The 26,684-nt window shown below is 35.7% G+C and overlaps 1 protein-coding gene across 1 annotated transcript in view; it reads right to left on the bottom strand.

Annotated features, from left to right (window-relative positions):
- LOC150021358 (ADP-ribosylation factor-like protein 6) overlaps nucleotides 1–26,684 on the bottom strand; it is a 90,539-nt gene that overhangs the window by 44,873 nt on the left and 18,982 nt on the right. Inside the window, exons 6-9 of the mRNA XM_090286703.1 lie at nucleotides 18,137–18,256; nucleotides 7,929–8,058; nucleotides 4,086–4,141; nucleotides 1,875–1,885 (exon numbers count right to left, since the gene is read on the bottom strand). Coding sequence (XP_090142829.1) covers nucleotides 1,875–1,885; nucleotides 4,086–4,141; nucleotides 7,929–8,058; nucleotides 18,137–18,256 — 317 coding nt within the window. The remainder of the gene's footprint in view (nucleotides 1–1,874; nucleotides 1,886–4,085; nucleotides 4,142–7,928; nucleotides 8,059–18,136; nucleotides 18,257–26,684) is intronic.

Here is a 26,684-nt window from a genome sequence, read left to right as displayed (position 1 = left end):
GTGTGTGTTTGTGAAATATGGTCTTCATTCTAGTGAGTCGAGTTGAGCCATTTCCTTGGGAATTTCTGACGTTAATGCCACTAGGTCTTTTCTCTTGGGCTAGTTTATTCCTTAAAAATGACTTTCTATCTCCTGTCTACTTCCAGTGTCTTCTGGAAGAAGCTGGAAAAGGCAGAAGAGGGTTATAATATTTGGTATGAAACTTCAGTTACTCATCATTTTCAGTTCAGCTCTACCACACACAGTTGTGCTTGCTGTTCTCCAGTCCAGAGATACTCCATTTGACTCTGCAGAGAGTGAACCCTTTATCTTCTTTTGGGGTAAGGATGACTGTGTCTTCTCTTTTCAGCCCCAACTCATCTGATTTCCAATTTTCACCAATATTGAGCCCTTGAGGGGATCTGCAATATAAATTAGGATGCTTTCCAGTTTTCCCCAGTGCTAGCTTAAAATTCAGCTTTCTCTGTGAAGAGAAAACGTCTTTAAGTCTGCTAAGCCATTCAGCATTCATCTGATCTGTTAAGTCATTTAACATTCATCAGATACTCAGCTTCTAAAACTTGGTTGCCATTTTCGTCACTCCCATTCTTTTTGCCCTTGAGGGTTAATGTCTTTAAACAAAAGTCCCTTTATTCTTAGTGAGATTTGAGGAGGGGACAAAGCTAAGTGTTTTTCTTTGGAACAGCCATATGAATAGTTAATAAATCTTGTATTAAAATGTGAAAGCATTAACCTTTCCCATACAGATAAAGTGGTAAAATGAGTAAGTTTCCTTAGTCACATGAGAGGATTTCTCTTTATATATACCTAATGTCAAAGTTTCAGAGCCAGAAAACAACTTAGACTGATGGTTTCTACATGTTCTGTTGTTTTTTTTTTAAAGGTTTGCACATTTTAATTTTCCTTTTCAAAGATTTTATTTATTTTTAGAGAGCTGAAAGAGAGGGAGAAAAACATTGATGTGTGAGAGATTCACTGATAGGCTGCCTCCTGCATGCCCCCAACAGGGGACATGGCCTGCAACCCAGGTATATGCCCTGACTAGGAACTGAACAGACAACCCTTTGGTTCAAAGGACAGTGCTCAATCCATTGAGCCACACCAGCCAGGGCTCTCTGTTGGTTTTTAAGAATACTTCATAATTTACTCAGGGATTCTTGTCTTTGGGTTGCAATACACAGGTGATTATTGGGACTCCGTCCAAAAAAGAAGGGAGGGAATCATGGCATAAAATGTGTCATTTAATATTTTAACCCCAAAATTTCAACCTTAAACTCTAAATAAGATTAAATTGGTTCAAGGGCCTTCTTATTTATCATGTTGGGAAATTTTCAGAATTTTGGAAGCCAAATGAAGAGATAAATTCAGAACATTTTTTAGAGTTAGATTTACATAAAAACTTCTGGCTAATAAGTTATAGGCACAGACAACTCTCCTATATATTGTTACCTGTTTTGTAAAATAGGCTTTTGCCTCTTTTGAAATCCAGAGAAACAGGAGCATCAAATTATAAACTACTATTACATAAGAAATATGAACAAAGGATCTCCTATTCAAAACCAAACTGATATACTTTTTAATCTATGTACAAAGTTTCCTTCTTTATTAAATAGCGCAGTTGGTAAAAGGGTACATTTAGCATTTATTGAGTGTTTTCTTATGCAAGGGGTTTTAACACAACAGTGTTTCATTTAATCTGTACAACAATTTTGACACTTTATATTTTTAAATTTTACAGATGAAGAAAATAATCTTCACAAGAGATGTTAATTAATAACAAGTAGTAGAATGAATCTCCTAGACTCAAGAGCACAAGTGCTTTTTAAATACTATTCCATGATACCTAAATAAAATAGGGGATACAACTAACTTACCTTGTAGAGAACTGTTGTAACAGTAACATTAAAAAAATGGCAAAAAAGAACCAGAGGCAAGGGAACAAGGAACAGACTGACAAGGACCAGAGGGGAGGGGAGAGGAGGATAAGGAGAGGAAGAAGGGGAAGGATCTAGTCAAAGAACAAGTGTAAATGACCATGGACATGGACAACTGGGTGGGGACTGACTGTGGGGGGTGGGGCAGGGAAGAGCAATGGGGGAAAAACTGGCAACTGTAAAGGAACAATAAAATAAAAAGGCAAAAAACAGCAACACAAGGGCACACAAATATTTTCAACAATGTACCCTCCTTACAAAGACTTGAAAGAGAAGATGTAAAGATAATGAATCAGAAAAGTCAGACACAAAAATTAGGTGACAGACCAGAGTTGGCAAGTGGTACAATGATGCTGGATTGCTACTAACACCTAGTGGCCTCAGTTACAAAATATGTATCCCTCTCACCACTCAAAAAAAAAAAAAAAAAAAAAAAAAAAAGGCAGGGGGAGAGCTACCATGTAAAATTCAGGTGACTATATCAACCTATGTTTTCGTTATTACTGTGCTTTGAATTACTTTGCTATGAACAATTGCAGGGTTGAAGATACTATATCTTCACTGAGAGCAATAATAAGCACTTGTAAATAAGAATCAAGGCTGCAAATATGCTTGTCTGGAATGTTCCTCTGTGACCTATGTTTTATGTGGGAATCAGTCCCTCTGACAACTTTACCACAGTCTATGAAACTAAGTTGGTGTGTTCACAGAAAAATTCTAGTAGTTATTCTGAGAACCACTATAAGTTCTCAATTAAGTTTCACTTAATCATAAAATTATGACTGGCCCTGGCCAGGTGGCTCAGTTTGTTGGAGCATTGTCCCTGTATACCAAAAGGGTGAGAGTTCAATCCCTGGTCAGGGCACACACCTATGTTGTGAGTTTGATCCTCAGTCTGGTGGTGCATGGGAGGCAACCACTCAATGTCTCTCTCTCACAGCAATGTTTCTCTCTCTCTCCCACCACTCCTTCCTTTCTCTGTAAAATCAATAAAAATATCCCTGGGTGAGTATTTGAAAAAATTATGACTAGAATGTTCTTTGCAGTTTAACGGTAAATATCATGATGACTACATAAATACAAAAGAGAAAGATTGGTAATAGTTTGTGCAATTAACTAAAATACCATATTTTACTGATAACATACTGAAAATATTTATCATATGTATATTTAGTATTTTGTACCAAAGCAATATTATTTCAATGTATGGATAAGCCGGCTACTCTTGCCCATACATAAATAATATTGCTTTGGTTCTAAGATCCACCATGACATGCAGAGGAGGAAAAAAAAAAATCACACATAACTGGAATTAAAAGGTTAATGTAGAAGAAATTAAGTTGATAGCCACAAGATTAAAACTTGAATTTATAATAGCTTGTTATTCACCCTTGTTCAGAGCAGGGAGATGCCTAACAGGAATGATTCTCAGTTGTTCTGCTCACAAATGAAAATTTCTTGGTCTGACCCTCAGGGTCCTGTAATAAGAACCTAAAGAACTCAGTTTCATTCACTTCTGCTCTGTGTGGGTCATTGTGCTCTAAGCCATTCCTGTAACTAGCAGACAATGTAAACTTAGGAAAAATGATATATTTTAATTTATTCCCTGATATAGTAAGCCTGTACTAACCTATAAGTATTTTGATGAATAACAAACAGAACTGCAATATACAAGATATATCAATAGAATACCAGTATTTGCAATTCTAAACATGAGTGTTAAAGGTTATATAAACATGTTATATATTAATGAAGATATATATGGAGTAAAGCATTCTTAAAATACATGCCACGCAGGCTTATTTTAGTTATTGACAGTAAGGTCTAAAATTTGTTCCAAACTTCAAATGTGCTTCTATTACTAGATCTCACAGAAATTTATTGCTATAAATAAAAAATACTTCTACAGTTGTCATGTAATTGACTGTAAAATGCAAACACTATTTCAATAAATCCTTTAGAAAAATGTAATAGAAATAAATGGAGCAAGTTATTGGATACTTACTGTAGTGTACTTTCTGATGGCAGAAATAATGAAAACAAGAGGGGAAAAAGGCAGTGATATAACAAAAATAAAATGTTAAAAAAGGAAAGACAAATGTGAATGGAAAGGAAATAAAGGCTGAGGACGAACAGTATTTTGTGGTGTACCTTGAAGCCAGTCTACACCTTCTTGCAATCCTTCTCCTTTTATGGCATCACTAGCACTGAAATAAAATCCATAAGAAACATATCCATTTAATTACATCATAGAACTATAACAATAAATAATTGCAATTTTTCCATATGGCCAATTAATTTATTCTAGTAACATATCTGAACAAAGTCTGAGTGTTCTGGAGGAAGAGATCAGAAAATTATTCCTAACTTGTACTGACATAACTGGTATGACATTTTAAAAAGTATCAATAAAGTTGTTATTTTAAGAATAGTACTCAAGACTGACATTAACAAAACATATACTTTGAGTTATTTTTCCAGTGGTGGAAAAGTTTTAGTTACCCCTTCCTATTTCGCCCAGCCCCAATGACTAAACAGCAGCTGTTCATTAGAAAGGCCTGACGTGGTATGTAATTTAGCCATAGGATGCAGTGACTTTATTTGAAATGGAATTTGATGCCTATATGGTATAAACCTGTAATTATAACTTTGGTAAACTGGTATGATAAAATAAAAAATGTCCTAGGAGATTTCAATAATAGTTTTATACTTATTGGCTTCAGTTTTAGCATCTGTAACCTGGGGGAATATTATCATTGACCTCATATGGTTATTATGACAATAAAATATTTGAGGTATATATATATATATATATAAAGGGTCTTTTCATTGTCTTTCTATTCCTAAGAAAGTAAGCTTAAATCCTTACTGTATTTTATAAATAATTATAATTAAGTTATATAAACTAAAACAAAATGCAAAGGATTTTTTGAGTATCTTTCCTAATACACAGTCTGATAGGTTCTCATAACATTTTACTGATATAGTAGTTATTTCCTTTCAAAATATAATCATATAATAGCAATTAGAATACATAATCAGATTTTCTGAATTAGGGTTCCTTTTAGTGTGCTGAAGAATGATTTAAAAAGGTATTTAAAAATATACTAAGTTATCTAAAAGAGTTAATTTGATTCTAATCAAACCAGAAATTACTTCCAAGGAATTACTTATTAGATTAAGAATATGACAGTATTTTAAAAATACAAAGAAACAAACAGCATGAGATACACAATTATTCAAAAAAATTATGGATTATCCATATCAATAGCAAAACATCAGTAACTAAAATATTTATATCAACAAAGATCAATATATTGATTTTATCACAAACCGATAGTCCCAAACAAGACTACAGGATCACATAAGTAAGTGACTCCTTTGGTGGAGGAGTCACTACCCTACTAAAAATCCTTTATCTTCTCCTGCTTATGCCCAACTGGTTGAATTCTACTTTCCTTTCAAATAAATCATAAGACCCGTAACTAAATAAAAGCCAGTCTTCACCATATCCTGCATGGCCCTATGTGATATGGTCCCTGGTTATTTCTCAGTGGTCTCATCTCTTACAAATCTTCCCTTAGATGTCTCTGCTCCAGTCAGCTTGGACTTCTTGTTATTCTTGAAATATACTAGATATCATACATTCTCATCCAAGAGCCTTCTCAGTAGCTGGCCTCTCCATCTGGAAAGCTATTTTTCCAAACCTTTGTGTGAACTCCTCCCTGACTTCAATTAGATCTCAGAGAGGGAGTATCTCTCAGTTTTATTTTTTTCTTATTATCCTATTTTATTTTTCTTCACCTTTCCAGCTGACATTTTATACATTTGTTTACCTGTTTTATTATCTATCTCCCTTATAAGATAGTAAATAAGAAAAACAAACAAACAAAACAAACACACACATATCATGCCAGGGACTGAGTCAAAGCACACACAGGAAGAACAATACTGCAATCGGATCCTGAAAATGAGAGTGCACTGTATGTTCAGTACAGCAGTCAAAATAAACCATACAATTTTCCTTTAATTTTCCAGACTGCAGTTCCCTCTTATCTTTTATTGCCCAGTAAATTTACTTGTACTTATGGCAAGAGAGATGCAATATTTTATTTCTACATCACTATACATTACTTTTATCTATAAAACTGGGAAAGGGTAAATATATTTTCAATTTTACACATGAGTTAAAAATACTGCAAAAAAACAAGCTTAATAAAGGAAGCAGTAGTTGAAATTTAGTGAGATATCCACTTTGAGTTAAAAAGTCAAAATTATAGACATATTTAAAGAAATACTTGGCATTCTTCTATAAGTCACACAGAAAACACAGAACTTGGAAATATAATATTCCACATATTTATAGCATCAGGATATTACTTTTTCTCTCACTGAAAAATATTTAGATGTCACAACTCAGTAAGTTTTTAAAATTTCAATTGCTGATTATTTTTTCTATTTGCAAAATCAACTTCTACTTCAAAATTAAAGGTAGGACTGCATCTTTAATTAGACTTGTGTTTTTGAATGTTGTACTTTCTATCAAAGCACTCACAATACTTAATACAATGTAAAAATTAAAATTATTCCAGTTCAGAAATGCAAAGGTTCCATCTTAAGATATTTCTCTATCCAAAATCCTTCCACTCTTTACCAACAAAATACCACAGAACCTCAAATTCTAACCCAAGACTTTTCTTCTGATTCCAAAGTAGGGAGGGTTTTACCTGAGATATACAGTGTCACTCCTGGGTAGAGGTGCTGGAGGAGTTTCAAGGGCTTTCTCAGCTCTCTTCCATACTATTACTCTTTCAGCACCAAGGTTAGCTCTTATTTATTTACATACTTATTTATTTATAGAAAGAGGGGAAGTAAGGGAGAAAGAGAGGGAGGGAAACATTGATGTGCGAGATACAAAGATCGGTTGCTTCTCGAATGCCCCCAACTGGGGACCTGGACTACAACCCAGGCATGTGCCCTGACTGGGAACTGAACTGGTGACCTTTCAGTGTGCAGGCCGGCACTCAGTCCACTGAGCCACACCAGCTCAGGCCAAGGTTAGCTCTTAAAGTTCTTCTCTGAGCTCTATTAACTCCTTGCTTCATATTGTTTTTTCTTCTAGTGGTCGTGGATTTCTCTGCCTCTGTGTTCAGCCTTTCTCTATACATACCACCTTATAAAAAGGGGAAACCTTGCAAGAGAAGGATATCTTGCAATAGTGGGGAGGTATGTGGGAGCTTAATGACAGGTAGTGGCAGGCACTAAAATGCTATCTAATAATGTAAAATAATTTCAGACACTAGTTATGAATTCAACCTAATTAGTATGTCCAAGTAAGATTAGTATTTCTATTTATATTTATTCATATAAACAAATACTTACTGTGAACCTACTAAGTACCATGTGCTACAATTCCAGGGGTTACAAAGTAAAGAAAGCCCACAAAACCCCAATTCTCATGGTGCTAATGCACTAGTGTAAGAAGACAGACTACAAAACAAAGAAAAAAAGAGGAAAGGTCACATGGCAACAGAAGAAGCAGAGTAAGGAAAAAATGAGGCAGGGCAAGGTACAGTGATATATTATAGAATTACCAGGAGAGATTCCTGAAGGAAGTGCAATAGCAAGCCAGGAAAATTATTTTGGAGAGTAATCTAGACAAAGAGAGTAACAAGTGGAAATGCCCTGAGATGGGATTGTGGTTGGCTGATTCAATGTCTAGAAGGAGAACAGTGTGGCTGAAGTTGGGTGAGCAAGCAGGCTGTTTAATTTATTCAGTTAAAGAGTTTTTTCTATTTTTCTGACTCCCAAAAGGTTAGAAAGGTCTTAATAGTACTATATTCATGAACACCTGCAATGTCACAGTCTACAAAACAAAATCCTTAGCTTACATCCTACATGTTAGATCACTTATAAAATGAACCTAGAAAAGAAACAATAAAACTTGGAGATTTTTTCAAAATGATAAAGTGAAAAATAAACCTAAAACTTTACCAAATATGCCATGGCTTATCTTTGATGTTCTCTAAACACAGCAACTGAGACACTTTCACAGATGTCACTGCATCTCTAAGGTCCATTTTGTTTGCAAAGAATAAGATTGGTATTCGGCGGTGCTTAATATCTGAAATAGAAAATGAGATTATCATAATACTTCAAGCCTTTTGGTCATTTCCCCCCAAATCCTTAAAATCAAAATTCACTCAAATTGTTTTCCAATCACTTCTTTCTATATCACTCATACATAAACTTTTAAAGACACAGACTGTCAGGCATATTTTGAGTGATAAGAGAATTTAAACAATATTTCTTCCAAGACTATCTGCTTTCTGGTTGGAGCTTTACAACAAAGACAGATGTATGTGGGGTGGCTCATTAAGCAGTTACTGAGCAGCATGTACAAAGGGTCAAATATTTTGTCACGTTTTACTTTCAATACAAAGGAGGCAAACTTCAAAAAGAAACAGAAGGAAGATGAACTGTATCCTGATTTTAGATTTTAGTTACAGTATTCTAAGTAATAAGCTAGGTATTTTAAGAATGTATTTTACCTTGCTACGTTGGGGACATTTTTCACTGTTTTGAATAAAGAGCTCATTTAAATAGTTCAAAACTCAGAGGACACAAAATGGTATTCACTTGTCCTCCCTGAAGAGGCAACCCATAGCATCCATGATATGGTACCTTTTTAGAAGTACTTTGCATATTTGGAAATAATTATTATATACAATTCTTTATACAAATAGTAGTAGAAGACTATTCTCACTTTTTAACTTTTTGCTTTTCACTTAATTCCATATCTTGGAGACTCTCCATTATCAGTACATATTAGCAGTTTCTTCATTATTTTAACTGTTGTGGAATATTCTGTCTTTTAGTATTGTATTATGTACTATAATTTATTTACCAGATATAACTCAGATGTACTTATGTTGCTGCCATAAACAATGCTGTGATGAATAAACTCTAGAAAAGATTGTAAATGGACCAGGGTGTCTGCCAGATAGATTTGAGAAGGGTAATTGCTGGGTCAAAGGGTATATACATTGCTATTCCGATAGGTAGGATTACTGAACTGCCTTCCCTTAAACAACTTTGAATTAAGAGTGTTTCCAGTAATAGGTAAAAGGTACTATCAGAATGTGTTTACTTACATTGTTTTGAGAAAAGTCAAGAATCTTCCTATATATTCAAAAGATGTTTGCAATTCCTTTTTTATGAACTATCTTGGCATTTCATTTCCCCATGTTCTATTAATTTTTATTTTCTTATTTGTTCATAGATGCACATTAAGTATTAAGGAAATAAATCTTACAGCTATGATATGTAATACAAAAAGTTTCCCTTGCTTGTCATTTGCCTTTGACTGCTCATGGTCCAGTTTGTAATTCAAATCTTCCTACAGAGTCATAGTCATTGATTTTTTTAAGGATTCTGGTTTCATATTATAGCTAGAAAGGCTTCTTCCTGTCCCAAAATTATTTTTAAAAATCTCCCATAGCTTGTTTTACTGCTGTAATAGTGTAATTTTTAGATTTAAATGTTCAGTTCAGCTAGAATTTATCCTGGAGCAGAGAATGTCAGGATAGATAAAAAAAAGCAAGACATTAACTATATGATGTTTACAAGAAACAAACTTTGAACACATGAACAAACTGAAAGTGAAAGGATGGAAAACATGCATACATGTAAGTGTAATGAAGCTGGCATGGCTACACTACTATCAGGCAAAGTAGCTTTAAAAGATTAAGGGTATTATCAAAGAAAAAAGGCATTAAAATTATAAAAGGGTCAATCATTCTAGAAGACAAAACAATTTTAAGTGTATATGTATCTAATAAACAAGCTCCCAAACACATAAAGCAAAATTTGATAGTATTAAAGGGAATATAAAGAAATCCAAATCATAGGTGGATACTTCAAAATTCCTCTCTCAGAAGTTGAAAGAAAAGATAAACAAAAAAATCAGTAAGAATGTGGAAAATGTGAACAACACTATCAACAGGCATTTATGGAATTCTTCACCCAACAACAGAAAAATATGCATTTTATTTAATTGCAGATGGAACACTCACCAAGTTAGACCATATATGGTGGGCCATGCATTTCAAAGGATGAAATCATACTGAATGTTCTTAGATCAAGTGGAATTAAATTAAATACCAATTAACAAAAATACCTACAAAAATCCCAAATATTTGGGAAATTAAATAATATATGTACTACTGAAGACTCCAAGGGTCAAAGAAGAATTCTAAGTTAGAAAATACTTTTAACCAGATAATAAAGAAAACAAAGTTACTGAAATTTGTGACATGTAGCTAAATCCTTAGAGAGTATGTATTGCTTTAAATGTTTATATTAGAATAGAAAAACAGGAGACTTCCAGCCAAGATGAAGGCCTAGACTGACATGTTCCATCTCCCTCCACAACTAAGAAGGAATACATCTACTGCAAAACCAGAAATAACCAGAAGTTCCAGAAAATAAATGGAAGTCCAATGTATGAAGTTATAAAAAAGTGGTGCTCATCAGGATAGGTAGGAGAGGCAAAGCTGGGGCGGAGAGGTCAAGCTGTGCTGGTGTTGGCAGCAGCGGTGATGGCAGCGGGACAGCAGTAAGCACAGGCACCAGTATTTAAGGGAGGCGAGAAGCGCCTAGGGAGCACCCCCGGCTGCAGACCAGACCCGACAGCTTGTGATTCCAATGCCGGGGAAGGCAGGCCCCCATTGCCTTGGACTGTGAGGCCCAGAGGGGGTGGGAATGGAGGAGTAGGCTCCCGGTCTCTCAGCGGAGATTGAATGACAGGAATCCACCTAGGACCCCCACCCCCACAGAAAATGCCACAGCGTAGTGAGTGAGAAGGGTCGCCTGGTAGTGACGAGTGCACAGGGCTCCGCCCCCTTGAGCATAGGAGGTGTGACAGCCCCTCCCAAAAGCGAAACTGTCAGGATGGCACAGATCATGATAGAGATCCTGGTGACGCAGCTGACTAGACAGCAAATATCTAATCTAACGAAGCAGCAGATAGGAAATCTTTCTGAGGCACAGTTCAGAGCTTTGGTTTTAAAAATTCTTACAGACCTAACAACAGATCTTAAACAAGATGAGGAAGGAATGAAGACTAGTCCTGCTGAAATGAACAAAAATACATAAAGAATTAGTGGTGAGGGAAAGAAAACCAGGGATCAAATCAACAAATTGGAACATAGGGAAGGAACAAACAGTCAACCAGTGCAGAAAGAGGAAACAAAAAGTGAGGAAAATGAGGAGAGGCTCAGAAAACTATAGGGCAGCTATAAGTGGGCCAACATCCGAATCAGAAGGTTGCCAGAAGGTGAAGAAGAAGATCTAGAAATTGAAAAATTATGTGAAAAAATAATGAAGCAGAACTTCCCTAACTTGGGGAAGGAAATAGACTTACAGGTCCAGGAAGCACAGAGAGTTCCAAAAAAACTGGACCCAGGGAGAGCCACACCAAGACACATTATACTCAAAATGTCGAAAATTAAGGACAAAGAGAGAATCTTAAAACAGCAAGAGAGAAGTAGAGAATTACATACAAAGGGGTCCCAATAAGATTATCAACTGATTTCTTAAAAGAAACTCTGCAGGCAAGAAGGGACTGGCAAGAAATATTCAAAGGAATGAAAAGCAGAAACCTACAGCCACGAACACTCTATCCAGCGAAGCTGTCGTTCAGAATAAAAGGGCAGAGAAAGTGCTTCCAGGACAAACCACTGTTATATGAAATGTTAAAGGGACTTGTTTAGGACAAAGAGGCTAAAAACTATGAACATTAAAATGAAAACTGTATCACAACAACCAACAACAGAAGCTAGGGAATCGAAACAAAGGCAAATGAAGTAGGCAACGAGAGTGGGAAAAGAATTATAGGTATGGAGAACATTTTGGGGGAACGTCATCCAGGAGGGCAAAGGTTTGGAAAAGGGAGGGAGATGGTACAGGAATTAAGAAGCATAGTAGGAGGGAGTGGAGTAGACAGGAAGATGTTGAGAAGAACTATATGCACAACCAATGGGCATGGACTAAGGGCGGGGGGGGGGAACTGGAGAGGGGGGGTCACTGGGTGGAGGGGAACAAAGGGAAAAGAAATGGGGACAACTGTAACAGCATAATCAATAAAGCATATTAAAAAAAATAGGGGGAAGCCAAAGAACTTATACACACAACCCATGGACATGAACTAAGGTGGGTGGGATTGCTGGAGGGAAGGGGGGAACTGGGCAGAGGGGGGCGAAGGGAAAAGAAGTTGGAACTGTAACAGCATAATCAATAAAATATACTTAAAAAAAAGGGAAAGAAAGGTGTAAAATGCTTATATTAGAAAGGTATAAAATCAATGATTTCCACTTCCATCTGAAAACAAGACAGTGAAACACAAGGTAAAGCAGAGACAGGTCATAATAAAGCAATGACAAAAGAGAACTTTTTAAAGGGCCAGAATTTCTTAGAAATTAATAACGATCAATAAACTTTTTAAAAGACTGAGCAAGAAGAAAGGGAGGAAACATAAATTACCAATATCAGGATGAAAGAAGCTGTATCATACAGATCTTGCAGACATTAAAAGGATAATGAGAGGATGTTATAAACAATGTTATGCCAATAAATCTGATAGCTTAGACACATTAATAAATTTGGTCACAAATTACCAGAAGTGACCCAAGAAACATAAAACTTTAATATTCTTATATCATTCAATGACTGGAGTTCATAAATCATGCCCCTCCTCCCTCAACATATATACCAAATACTGACACAAATGGCTTCGTTGGTATATTCTATCTAACATTTAAGTAAGAAATAATACCAATTCTACACAAACCCAAAAGTAAAAAATGAAGAGAAAAAGAGAATATATTCACCAACTCATTTCATGAGGCCTCTGTAACTCTGATACAAAACCAATAAGGATATTTCAAGGAAGAAAATAAAAAACCCAAAACAGGTGAGGTCAGCAGCATGTCGGCAAGAGAGGGTCTCAGGTCTCCCCACCAGAAGTTACAAGAGGGACAGCTGTGATTCAACAAAGGATTTTCTGCTCAACACACAAGCATTCTGAGACATCATGCATTGAGACAGCTGAAGGTGGGCTTCCTTGAGCCAATAGTGGAGGCAGAATGGTAGGAGGACAGAGAGAGGAGCCACAGGCAGCCAGGCACTGGCTGCAGATCCCAGCGGTCATGCTAGCCATGAAGGGCTGGGGTGCAGCCCCCACTGAACAGACAAGGCTCGAGGGGCACACACTGGTTGACTGGCACACACTGAGGCTGAGCACAGAGTTAGGGACAAAGAAACAATACCAAAAAAAAACCCACTGCGTTTCAAGCCTCCCAGCACGGAACAAAGCATTCAGCATGCACAGGAATTTGCCCACCCTATCTCTTTGTGGCTCGCCTGGCAGTTTCATAACCTCGACTAGGCAAACGAAGAAAGAGCTAGAAAAAACAACAACTTTCCAGCCTAAGTGGTCTGTATTCATTGCAGCTAAACTCAGAAGGAAGAGCAGAGCCACAGACACAGGAACGGCTTCTGCTTGCCCAGGCATAGCTCACACATCGCCCCTCATTGCAGAGTAGCCTGATAGAGGCAGCCAGGTCAACTCAGAGCAGACCTGAACAGACACTTCTCCCAAGAATACATACAAATAGCCAACAGATATATGACAAGATGCTCAACTTCATAGCTATAAGGGAAATGCAAATCAAAACCACAGTGAAATATCACCTGACACCTGTTAGAACAGCCATTATCAACAAAACAATAAATAACAAGGATTGGAGAGATTGTGTAGAACAATCACTGCAAACACTGCTGATGGGAATACAAACTGGTACAGCCTATGGAGGTTCCTTAAAAAATTAAGAATAGAGTTGCCATATGACCCAGGAATTCTTCTATCTACCTGAAAAATTGAAAACACTTATTCGTAAAGATATATGTACCCCTAAGTTCATGGCAGTATTATTCATGTTAACCAAGATAGGAAAACAACCCCAGTGTCCTTCGATAGATGACTGGATTTAAGAGATGTGGTACAAATATACAATGGAATATTACTCAGCCATAAGAAAAATGAAATACTGCCATTATGACAACATGGATGGATCATGAGAAAAGTAACACTAAGTGAAATTAGTCAGATGGAGAACAGCAAGAACCATATGGTTTCACTCATATGTGGGATATAAGAGAAAGCAACAACTGAACTAACAACACACAAAACTCACAGACACAGTATAAGTGGTGGTTACCAAAAGGAAAGGGAGTTGGGGAGAGGTTGAAGGGGATAAACGGGGTCAAATAATACAGTGATGGACAACTTGAATTTCCAGGGGTAAGCACAAAGTGCAAAATACAGATGACTTATTATAAAACTGTATACTTGAAACTTATATAATCTTACTAACCAATGTCACCCAAGTAAATTTAATTGAAAAAACCCACATGAGCACAAAAATCAAAAATCTTTAACAAAAATTTAGCAAATCCAGTTCAGTAATATATAAAAAAAGTTAATATTTTGTGGTCAAATGTGGTTTAACCCAGGAATGGAAGGCTGGTTTAATATATGACCATCAATAATGTAATTTATATGTGAATCACATCACTTTGTTTTTCCTTTATTTTGAATAATGAATCATAAAATTAACCCTTTTATAGTTACAATTTAGTCCTTTTTAGTATATTCAGAGTTGTGCAACCATCACCACTAATTCCACGATTATTGATCACCACTCCCCCTGCCCCCACAAAAAAACCAAATGAAACCCATGTCTTTTAGCAGTAACTGCCTGTTCCCTCTTTCTCCTAACCCCTGGCAACTACTAATCTTTCTGTATGTATGGATTTGCCTATCCTGGGTACTCGATATAAATGCAAACATACAACATTTGGTCTTTTGTGTCTAGCTTCCTTCACTTAGCATAATGTTTTAAGATTTATTCATGCTGTAGCATGTATCAGTCCTTCATTCTTTTTTATGACATAGCATTCCACTGACGAATATACTAAACTTACAAGTTGATGGACATTTGGGTTATTTCTACTTTTTCTCTATGAATAATGCTACTATGAACATTTGTGTACAAGTTTTTGTGTGGATGTAAGATTTCAATTCTCTTGGGTATATATATATCTAGGAGTGATCTTATGGTAACTGATTTTTTTTGAGAAATTGTCAAAACTGTCAAACTGTTTTCCAAAGTGGCTGCTGCATTTTACAATACCATCAACAATGTATGAGGGTTTCCAACATGTGTTACTGTCTTTTATTTTCACCATCCTAGTAGATGACAAGTAATATCTCATTGTGTGCATGATTTGCATTTCTAAAATGACTAATTTTGAACATGTTTTCATGTGCTCATTGGCCATTTGTATATAAGAGTATTCTTTGGAGAAATGTCACTCAAATCCTTTGCCCATTTTTTTTTCTCCAAGATTTAAAAATTTTTATTTGGCATTACAGCATTATCTGGGTCTGGAGGCTTGACTTCATTTAAGACAACTCAATGCTCTTTGATAGACTTTTGTTCTAAAATGAGCTTTAATTGTTCACCTTCAAAATATTTTGCTACATTTTCTAGATGGCACTCTTTGATAGAACAGTCAAGATCAAAACATTCTGCATTCTCTCTTAGCAATACTACATCTTCACAAGCCAGTGCTTTACCCATTCTTAGTCATCTTTTATAAAGTTTAGGTCATCCTCAGCCTCCTCTATTCTCTTTGCCCATTTCTAAATTGGATTGCCTTTTTAAAAATAACTCTTTAACTTTCAGTTACAAGTGAAATATAATATTGTATTAGTTTCAAGTATACAACATACTCATTAGAAATTTATATAACTTCTGAAGTGATCACCCTGATAATCTAGTACCCATCTAACACCATGCAGTTATTATAATATTGTTGACTATATTCCTATGCTGTACTTTACACACCCATGACTATTCTGTAACTACCAACTGGTACTTTTCAATCCTCTCCTCTTTTAAAACCATTTCCCCAACTCAAGTTCCATCTGTCCACTATCAAAATATTCTCTGTATCTGAGTTTCTTTTTTAGATTCTACATGTAAATGAGATCATATGGCATTTGTCTTTCTGAACTCTCACTGAGCACTAGACCCTCTAGGTTCATTCATGTTGTTGCCATGGCAATATTTCACTTTTTCTATGGCTGAGTCATATTCCACTGTATATATGCACTGCTTCTTTTTTTATCCATTCATGTATTTATGAACACTTAGGTTAGTTCCTTATCTTGGCTATTGTAAATAATGCTGCAACAAATATGTGGATGTATGTATTATTGAATTAGTGTTTTAGATTACTTTGAATAAATACCCAGAACTGAAATTGCTTCTTTGTCTCTTATTATAGCCTTGGTTTTAATGTCTATTTTGTTGGGTATAAATATTACTACCCTAGCTTTTTCTTTTCTTTTCCTTTCATTTTCATGAAATATCTTTTTCCATCTCTTTAATTTCACTCTGTGTGCCTTTCAATCTTAAGTCTCTTGTAGACAGCTACGTAAGGTCTTGTTTTGTTATTCATTCGGCCACCATGTGACTTTGACTGGAACATTTAATCCATTTGCATTTAAAATTGTTGCTAGATATGTATTTGTTGCCATTTTATTATCCACATTTTTTATCTTTTTCCCCCTTCTTAAAGAAGCCCCTTCAACATTTTTATAATACTGGTTTGATTGTGATGAATTCCTTTAGCTTTTTCTTCTTTGGAAAGCTTTTTACCTCTCCTTTGATTATAAATAATAGCTTTGCTGGATAGAGTAATCTTGGTTGTAGTTCCTAGTTTTCCATCACTTTGAATATTATGTGTTAATCTCATCTGGCTTGCAAGGTTTCTATTGCGAAATCAGCTGGAAGTCTTATGGGAGTTCCCTTGTAGGTAACTGTTTTTCTTTTGCTGCTTTTAAGATTCTTTGTCTTAGCCCTGGCTGCTGTGGCTCAGTGGATTGAGCGTCAGTCTGTGAGCCAAGTGTCCCTGGTTCGATTCCCAGTCAGGGCACATTACTAGGTTGCACATCAGGTCCCCAGTTGGGGGCGCAAGTGAGAGGCAACCACACAGTGATGCTTCTCTCCTTCTTTTTCTCCTTTCCCCTCTCTCTAAAAATAAAATAAACAAATAAATAATTAAAAAAAAAAGATTCTTTGTCTTTAACCTTCTGGTACCCCCACGATGTGAATGTTGATGTGTTTTATATTGACCCAGAGGTCCCTTAAACTGTCAGTTTTTAGATTCTTTTATCTTTTTGCTGTTCTGACTGGCTGTTTTTTGCTACCTTATCGTCCAAATACTGATTCAATCCCCTGCTTCATCTAATGTACTGTTGATTCTCCCTAATGCAGTGGTCCCCAACCTTTTTGGCACCAGGGACTGGTTTTGTGGAAGAAAATTTTTTGAGGGGGAGGAGGGAAGAGGAGGTAGAGTTTTGGTGGCAATGTGAGCAAAGGTTCACTTGCTCACCCACCCACTGCTCACCTCCTGCTCTGCAGATCCGTTCCTAAAAGGCCACACACTGGTACTGGTCTGTGGCCTGGGGGTTGGGATTGCTGCTCTAATGTATTCTTCATTATAGTTATTATATTCTTCATTTCTGACTATGTTTTTTTTTATGGGTTCTAAGCTTTTTTTTTTTTTTATGCTGTTGGAAGTTCTTGCTAAGTTCCTTGAACTTTATTTTTTTTAAGTATGTTTTATTGATTATGTTGTTACAGTAGTACCAATTTTTTTCCACTTTGCTCCCCTATGCCCAGTACCCCCTTCCCTCCAGCAATCCCACTCACCTTAGTTCATGTCCATGGGTTGTGCATATAAGTTCCTTGGCTTCATCCTTTCCTATATTATTCTTAACTTCCCCTGTCTATTTTGTACCAACTGATTATGTTTCTTAGTCCCTGTACCATATCCCCATTTCTCCCCCTCCCCTCTCCCAGGTGATAACCCTCCAAATGATCCCCATGCCTATGATTCTGTTCTTATTCTGGTTTGCTTAGTTGGATTTTGATTTTTTAGATTCAGTAATTGATAGTTGTGAGTTTGTTGTCATTTTAGTGTTCATAGTTTTGATCTTCTTTTTCTTTAGTAAGTGCCTTGGACATTTCATATAATAATGGCTTAGTGATGATGAGCTCCTTCAGTTTTACCTTGTCTGGAAAGCACTTCATCTGCCCTTCCATTCCAAATGATAGCCTTGGTGGATAGAGTAGTCCTGGTTGCAGGTTGCGTTTCATCACCTTGAATACTGCTTGCCAGTCTCTTCCTTCCTGCAAAGTGTCCTCTGAGAAATCAGTTGATAGTCTTATAGGCAAGCCCCTGTAGGCAACTCTCCACCTCTCTCTTGCTGCCCCCAGGACTCTCTTTTTATCTTTCACCTTTGGCATCTCAATCATGATGTGTCCTGGTGTGGTCCCCTCTGGGTCCAGCTTGCCCGGGACCCTCCGTGCTTCCTGGACCTGTATGTTCATCTCTTTCATAAAATTTGGATAGTTTTCCTCATTTTTTTCAATTCTTGCTTCCTCATTCTGCACTGGTTGACTGTTTTTTTCTTCCTTATGTTCCAAATTGTTGATTTGCACTCCAGTTTCCTTCCCTTTACCATTGGTTTTGTGTGGATTTTCCTTTGTTTCATTTAGCATAGTCTTCACTTCTTCTCTTACATGTTTGCCATACTCAAGCATATCTGTCAAACCTGTGACCATCTTTATCACCAGTGTTTTGAATTCTGCATCTGTTAGGTTGTCTACCTCCTCATCCGTTAGGTTGGCTATCTCCTTGTCGCTTAGCTCTCCCACTGGAACCTTGATCTGTTCCCCTTTTTGGGCCATACTTCTCTGTCTCCCCATCCTGTGTTTGTTTGCCTTCCCCTGGGAAGTGTGGGGGTCTACACCCCAAGGTGCGCTTCCAGCCTACACCACCAGAGTCCAAAAGGAACCTAGGTAGTATCCAGCTGTGAAAAGCATCAGGGTTTCTGTCAGCCAGGGAGAGAGGGCTGGATATGCAGAGACCCTCTTAAAGGACCAATGCACAAAATTTCAAAACAATAATAAAAAAAAAAAACAAAAAGGGACTACTGTAACAGAAAAACAATAAAAATAAAATTAAAAAAACAAAAACAAAACAAAAACAAAATTTCATTTGCAGCCATTTACCAAAGCTGCCGAAATGGGAAAATGAAAGAATAAGAGATTTCTCCAGAAGAACTACATGAAATGGAGGCAAGCAATTTATAATAGGATAGAGTTTAGATTAATGATTATGAGGATACTCAACGGCATGAAAAAAGACTTAGAAACCATAAAATAGACCAGTCAGAAATAATGCAGTATCTGAAACAATACATTGGAAGGAATAAACAGTAGGTTAGATGAAGCAGAGGATCAAATCAGTGATTTGGAAGACAAGGTAGAAAAAAACAAGCAGGCAGAGCAGCAAAAAGAAAAAAATAATTAAAAAAATTGAAAACTCAAGAAACACTTTGGACATGAAGCATAAACATCCAGATCATGGGAATACCAAAGGAGAAGACAGCGAGAAAGGGATTGAGAACCTATTTGTAGAAATAATGACTGAAGCTTCCCTAATCTGGTGCAGGAAAAAGACATACCAATCCACGAAGCTCAGAGTCCCAAGCAAGTTGGACCCAAAGACGCCTACACTGAGGCACATCATAATTAAAATGACAAGGCTTAAAGAGAAGGAGAGAATCCCAAAAGCCACAAGAGAAAAACAGGTAGTTACCTACAAGGGAGCACCAATAAGACTGTCATCTGATTTCTCAACAGACACATTTCAGGCCAGAAGGGAGTGGCATGAAATATTTAAGGTGATGATAAGCAAGCACCTACAACCAAGACTATTTTACCCAGCAAGGGTATCATTTAAAATTGAAGGAGAAATAAGGAGCTTCCCATACAAGAAGAAACAAAAGAAGTTTGTTAACACCAAACCAGTACTACAACAAATGTTAAAGGGCTTGATTTAAGAAGAAAAAGAGAAGAATTAAAAAAAAAAGAACTAGAGGAAAACAGTCAATCAATAAACTGGCACAAAATATGTACCTATCAATAGTCACCTCAAATGTAAATGGCTTAAATGCTCTGACCAAAAGACATAGGGTAGCTGAATGGATAGGAAAACAAGACCCATAGATATGCTGCCAGAGATACATCTCAGACCAAAAGATACACTCAGACTAAAAGTAAATAGAAGGAAAAAGATATTTCATGCAAATGGAAAGAAAACAAAAAAGCTGGGGAGGCAGGACTTATATCTGACACAATAGACTTTAAAACCAAGGCTATAGTTAGAGAGAAAGGACACTATATAATGATAAAGGGAACAATCTAAGAAGAAGATATAATCTTAGTGGACATTTAGTACCCAACAGAGGAGCACCTAAATATGTGAAGCAAATTTTGGTGGACATAAAGGGAGAGACTGACAGAAACATAGTCATAGTTGAGGATTTTAACACCCCATTGACTTCAATGGATAGATCTTTCAGAAAGAAAATCAACAAGGAGACAATGGCCTTAAACAACACGCCAGATCAAATGGATTTAATTTATATCTTCAGAGCATTTCACCCCAGAGCAGCAGAATATACATACTTTTCAAGTGCACATGGCATATTTTCTAGGATAGACCACATGCTAGGACACAAAACAAGTCTCAACAAATTTAAAAAGACTGAAATCATATCAAGCATTTCTCTGACCACAATGCTATGAAACTAGAAGTCAATCACAAGAATACTGAAAAATACACAGACATGGAACTAAATAACTGTAATTGAATAAAGAATGGGTCAACAATGACATCACAGAAGAAATCAAAAGATACCTTGAAACGAATGAAAATGAGGACACAACAATCCAAAATCTGTGGGTCACTGGGAAAGCAAGCCTAACAGGGATATTCATAACATTACAGGCCTACCAAAACACAAGAAAAGCTCAAATAAGCAATCTAACTTTACATTAAAATAACACGAAAAAGAACAACAAAGCCCAATGTGAACAGGAAGGAAATAATAAGAATCAGAGCAGGAATAAATGAAATATAGTCTAAAAAAATGATACAAAACATTGATGAATCCAAGAGCTGGTTCTTTGAAAAAAGCAAGATGACAAACTTTTAATCAGACTCATCAAGAAAAAAAGGGATACAACCCAAATAAGTAAAATCAGAAATGAAAGAGGAGAAATAACAACTGACACCAAAGAAATACAAATGATTAAGAAAATATTATGAACAATTATATGCCAACACACTGGACAACCTGGACAAAATAAGCAAATTCCTAAAACATACACTCCTCCAAAACTAAATCAGGAAGAATCAGAGAATCTGAATAGACAGATTACATCTAGTGAAAGTGAAGAGGTAATCAAAAAATTCCCAACAAACATGACCTCTAGACCAGATGGCTTCAGAGGTGAATTACATCTAACATTCCAAGAACTAACAACTCTCCTCAAACTATTTCATAAAATTCAAGAGAAGGTGAGGCTCCCAAACTCATTTTATGAGGCCAGCATTATCGTAATTCTGAAACCAGATAAAGACAGTACAAAGAAAGAAAATTGTAGGCCAATGTTCCTGATGAACATAGATGCTAAAATCCTCAACAAAATATTAGCAAACCGGATACAGCAATGCATCATAAAGATCATAGATCATGATCAAGTTAGATTTATTCCGTAATGCAAGGTTGGTATAACATTTAAAAATCAATAAATGTGACTCACCATAAAATGAAGGATAAAAAACCACACAATCATACAGAAGATGCAGAAAAGGCAACTGATAAACCCAGCACCCATTTATGATAAAAACTCTCAGCAAAGTGGGATAGAGGAAATATACCTAAACAGAATAAAGGCCATATATGACAAACCCACTGCCAGCATCATACTCAATGGGAAAAACTACAACTGTACCCCTTAAGATCAGGAACAAGACAGGGATGTCTGCTTTCACCTCTTTTATTCAACATGTTACAGAAGTCCCAGCCACAGTCAGACAAGAAAAGAAATAAAAGGCATCCAAATTGGAAAGGATATAGTAAAACTATTATTATTTGCAGATGACATGATGATGTACATAGAGAATCCCAAAGATTCTGCCAAGAAACTACTGGAACTGATAAATTAATTCAGCAAAGCAGCAGGATAAAAATTAATATCCAGAAACCAGTTGCATTTTTATGTGCCAATAACAAACTAACAGAAGGAAAAATTAAGAAAATAATCTCATTCACAACTGCTACAAAAAGAAATAAACCTGACCAAGGATGTAAAAGACCAGTACTCGAAAAATTATAAGACATGTAAGAAAGAAACTGAAGAAGATACAAATAAGTGGAAGCACATACCATGTTCATGGATAGGAAGAATTAACATCATTGAAATGTCCATACTACCCAAAGCAATCTATAGATTGAATGCAATTCCTATCAAGATTCCAATGACGTATTTCACAGAACCAGAACAAGTATTTCAAAAACTTTATATGGAGTCAAAGAAGGCCCCATATAGCATCACTGGTCCTGAGAAAGAAGAACCAAGTTGGAGGAATCACCCTACCTAATATCAAACTATACTATAGGGCCATAGTAATCAAAGCAGCATGGGACTGGCATAAAAACAGACACGTAGATCAATGGAACAGAACAGATAGCCCAGAAATAAACCCACACCTTTATAGTCAGTTAATACTCAATAGAGGAAGCACACATGTACAATAGGCTAAAGATATTTATTCAATAAATGGTGTTTGGAAAACTGGATACAAACAGAGAAATGACACTAGACCAACTTCTTATATCACACACAAAAATAAATTAAAAATGGATCAAAGACTTAAATGTTATACCTGAAACCATAAAAACTGTAGAAGAAAACACAGGCAGCAAAATCTTGGACATTGCTCATAGCAGTATTTTATCAAATATACCCCCCCAGACAAGGGAAACAAATGAAAAAAATAAACCAATGAGACTACATCAAACTAAAAAGATTTTGTAGAGCAAAGGAAATCATCAACAAAACAAAAAGACAACCCACAGAACCACAGAATGGGAGAACATATTTGCTGATACATATGATAAGGGGTTAACACACAAAATTTACAAAGAACTTACAAAACTCAACACCAAAAAAAAAAAAAAGAAAACCACAACAATCCAATTAAAAAGTGGGCAAAGGATCTAAATAGATAGTTCTCCAACGAGGACAGACAGATGGCCAATAGACACGAAAAGATGCTCAACATCACTAATCATTAGAGAAATGCAAATTAAAACCACAATGAGCTATCATCTCACACCTGTCAGAATGGCTATCATCAATTAATCCATGAACAACAGTGCTGGTGAAGACGTGGAGAAAGGGGAACCCTTTTGCCCTGTTGGTGGGAATGCAGACTGGTGCAGCCACTGTGGAAAGCAGTATGGAGATACCTCAAAAATTAAAACTGGATCTGCCTTTTGACCCAGTTAGCCCACTTCTGGGAGTATATCTGAAGGAACCCAAAACACTTAATTCGAGAGAATATAGCATCCCTATGATCACTGCAGCATTATTTACAATTGCCAAGATATGGAAGCAGCCCAAGTGCCCAATGGTAGGTGAGTGGACAAAACAACTATGGGACATTTACATGATGGAACACTACTCAGCTGTAAAAAAGAAAATTTTATCCTTTGCTACAGAATGGATGGACCCACAGAACATTATGCTAAATGAAACAAGCCAGTCAGTGAAATAAAAATACCATACAATTTCACTCCTATGTGGAATCTAATGAAAAAAGTAAACTAATAAGGAAAATACAGACATACTCAGACAGAGAGCAGGATGATAGTTAAGTAGGTAGGGGTAGAGGTTAGGGGATGGAGGGACTGAGCAAAAAGGAAAAAGGACTCATGGACATGGACAACAGTGTGGTGATTGCTGATGGGGCTGTATAAGGGGATTAAATGGTAATGCAAAGAAACACAGTAAAGATTAAAAAATTATTTGAAGAAAATGCAGAGTTGTAACCCAATCTCTCTCTTTAAATAATAATTAGAATAAAAAAATAAAAATAGGACTACCAAAATAGCTTTTCAAAAGCAGACTAGAGTTGGAGCATTCACCGTATCAGACTTCAAGATATATTGTAAGTCTATAGTAATAAAGGCAATTTTATGAATGTACATAAAAGAGGTCAAAGGTACAAAACAGAGTTTAGAAATAGACCTGACATATATAGAGAGAGTTAAAGGATATTTGATAAGGGTGAAAGTCACGTGATTTCTAATTTAGTGGGAAAGAAAATTTTTTCAACCCACAGTATCTGGGACAATTGGATATATCTGTATGAAAAAAACACAAAAATTAATTCAAGATAGATCCCAGACCTAAACATAAAAGATGAAGCCATAACACTTCTAGAAGAAAACATGAGAATATCTTAGCAATCTTAGGATAGGCAAAGATTTCTTAAAGAGTACATAGAAAACTTGTATATACATAAAAAATGATAGATGCTCAAAATTAGGTACATGCATTATTTAAAATACACTATGAAGAAAATTAATAGGCAAGCCACAGACTGAAAAAAATCTTCTAAACACATATATTTAACAGAGGCTTTATATCTAGAATACATCAAGAATCCTTATATAGCAATAATAAGATGACAACCAAATTAAACAAATGAGTAAAGATTTAAAGACATTTTATAAGAGAATGTATAAAGCTGGCCAACAGAACATGAAAAAGTGCTTAACATTATTAGTCGTGAGGAAAATGCAAATTAAAAACACAAAGAGATCCTGCTACACAGACAGTAGAAAAGCTAAAATCAAAGAAATTTTATATTAATCATTGGAGAAGATGTAGAGCAACTGAAACTGATACATTACTGTTGAAATGCAAAATAATATAACCACTTTGAAAAACAATCCGGCAATTTCTTAAAGTATTATCTATATATTTACCCTGTCTAAGCAGTATCATTCCTAGGATGATATTTTATATATGAGAAATGAAAACACATGTCTGCAAAAAGCCTTTTACAAAAATGTTCAAAGTAGGTTTATTCATAATAGACCTAAATTAGAAACAGCCCAGATGTCAATAAATAAGAGACTAGATAAACTGCGGTATATTCATATATTACAAAAAAATAAAAAGGAGTGAACACATGATATATAAAACATCATGAATGACTCTCAAAAATATTACACAAAATGAAAAAATATCTATGCACAAAAATGTATGTACTTTTCCCTCCATTTGTATGAAATTGTAGAATAGGCAAAAACATTTTGGTAATAAAAATCAGATCAGTAGTTCTTTTGGGTCCAGGTGTGAGATTTTGAGTGGAAAGGGCCTTGAGAGAAGTTTTTTGGGTAATGGAATGTTCTGTTTCCTGACAGGGAGTGTAGTTACATGAGTGTAGGCATTTGTCAAAATCACTGAACTACAGCTTAAGTCTGAGCATTTCATTGTATACATCCTACACTACAATTTAAAAAAGAAACTTCATATATACTTCAGCTGAAAAATCCCTTCTTTGGGTATCTACCCTATAAAATAAATGCACCAAAACATGGACAAAACTTAACTTGAAAAAACTAAGGTTCCCATTATGCTTGAACTGAATTTTATAGGAACAATTTAATTTTATTGGTCAAACATAACAGAGCTTTTTGAAGAGAGTAGAAAGATTAATGTAAAGGGAATACATAATCAAAAATGCATCTTTTATCCCAACACAGATAAAAGGCCAATAATTTTTTTAAGAGAAAAAGTCACATAAAAAGTAAGGCTGGGTAATTATCCCAAAATATTTGAATAAGCTTGAGGCTGTCTGATAAAAATACTAAAGATAATGTGGTTAAACTGCAAGAATTGTTAAAAAGCCCCACACTACTTCTGTTTCATTTCTAAACAAATTCATACTTCTTTTCAACCACCATGCTTTTCTAAAAGTTCTATCACAAAGACCACTTAAAGTCTTTTTTCAGGCACAAATAAAGCTAGAAGATGCAGAGTTCCACAATACATACTGGAACACTGTTTGTAGTGTGGAAAAAAAAAAAAGACTATCCATCAATAGGTAAATAAAAGATATGCAATCTGACTTAAAAAAATTTCCATCAAGTAGTGTTATCTGAGAATAGAAAGATGCAGAAGTGCCAGTACTCATAGCCCCACACCCTACACAGAGTGGGACATATGGAAAATACTACAATAATTGATAAATAATAATATATAAGAATAAACTCTGTGTCTTGCATACTGAAAATTGTAAATCTGCTTTACCTTGCCCTGTATATACTTGGTGCCTGTGTGTGTATATAGATAGTAGATGTAGATATAGATATGGCATATATAAAAGTATGAAAAAAAATACCAAATTGTTAATACTGGTACTTTGAAAAAGTTTTAAGAGCATTTCCACAATAATTATGTAAGAATGCTGTGACTACACATACATACACACATAAACACATGAAAAGATGGTAAGCAAAATCATTTCAATGAGTGTCGAAATATAAAGATTTTTACTTTCTTCCTTATTGTTTTCCTATTTGCACGTTTGGCTATTGACACATATTATTTATGTAATCAGAAAAAAAGAACATTTTTATTTTGTGGGAAATAAACATCATAGATCTGAAAAACACTGCAAAAATCT

The sequence above is a fragment of the Furipterus horrens genome, unplaced genomic scaffold (assembly GCF_987537825.1).
Source record: "Furipterus horrens unplaced genomic scaffold, mFurHor1.1.pri manual_scaffold_1, whole genome shotgun sequence".
Classification (NCBI taxonomy): domain Eukaryota; kingdom Metazoa; phylum Chordata; class Mammalia; order Chiroptera; family Furipteridae; genus Furipterus; species Furipterus horrens.
The sequence above is the reverse complement of the archived record's forward strand: the minus strand, read 5'-3'. Positions and strand labels throughout refer to the sequence as shown.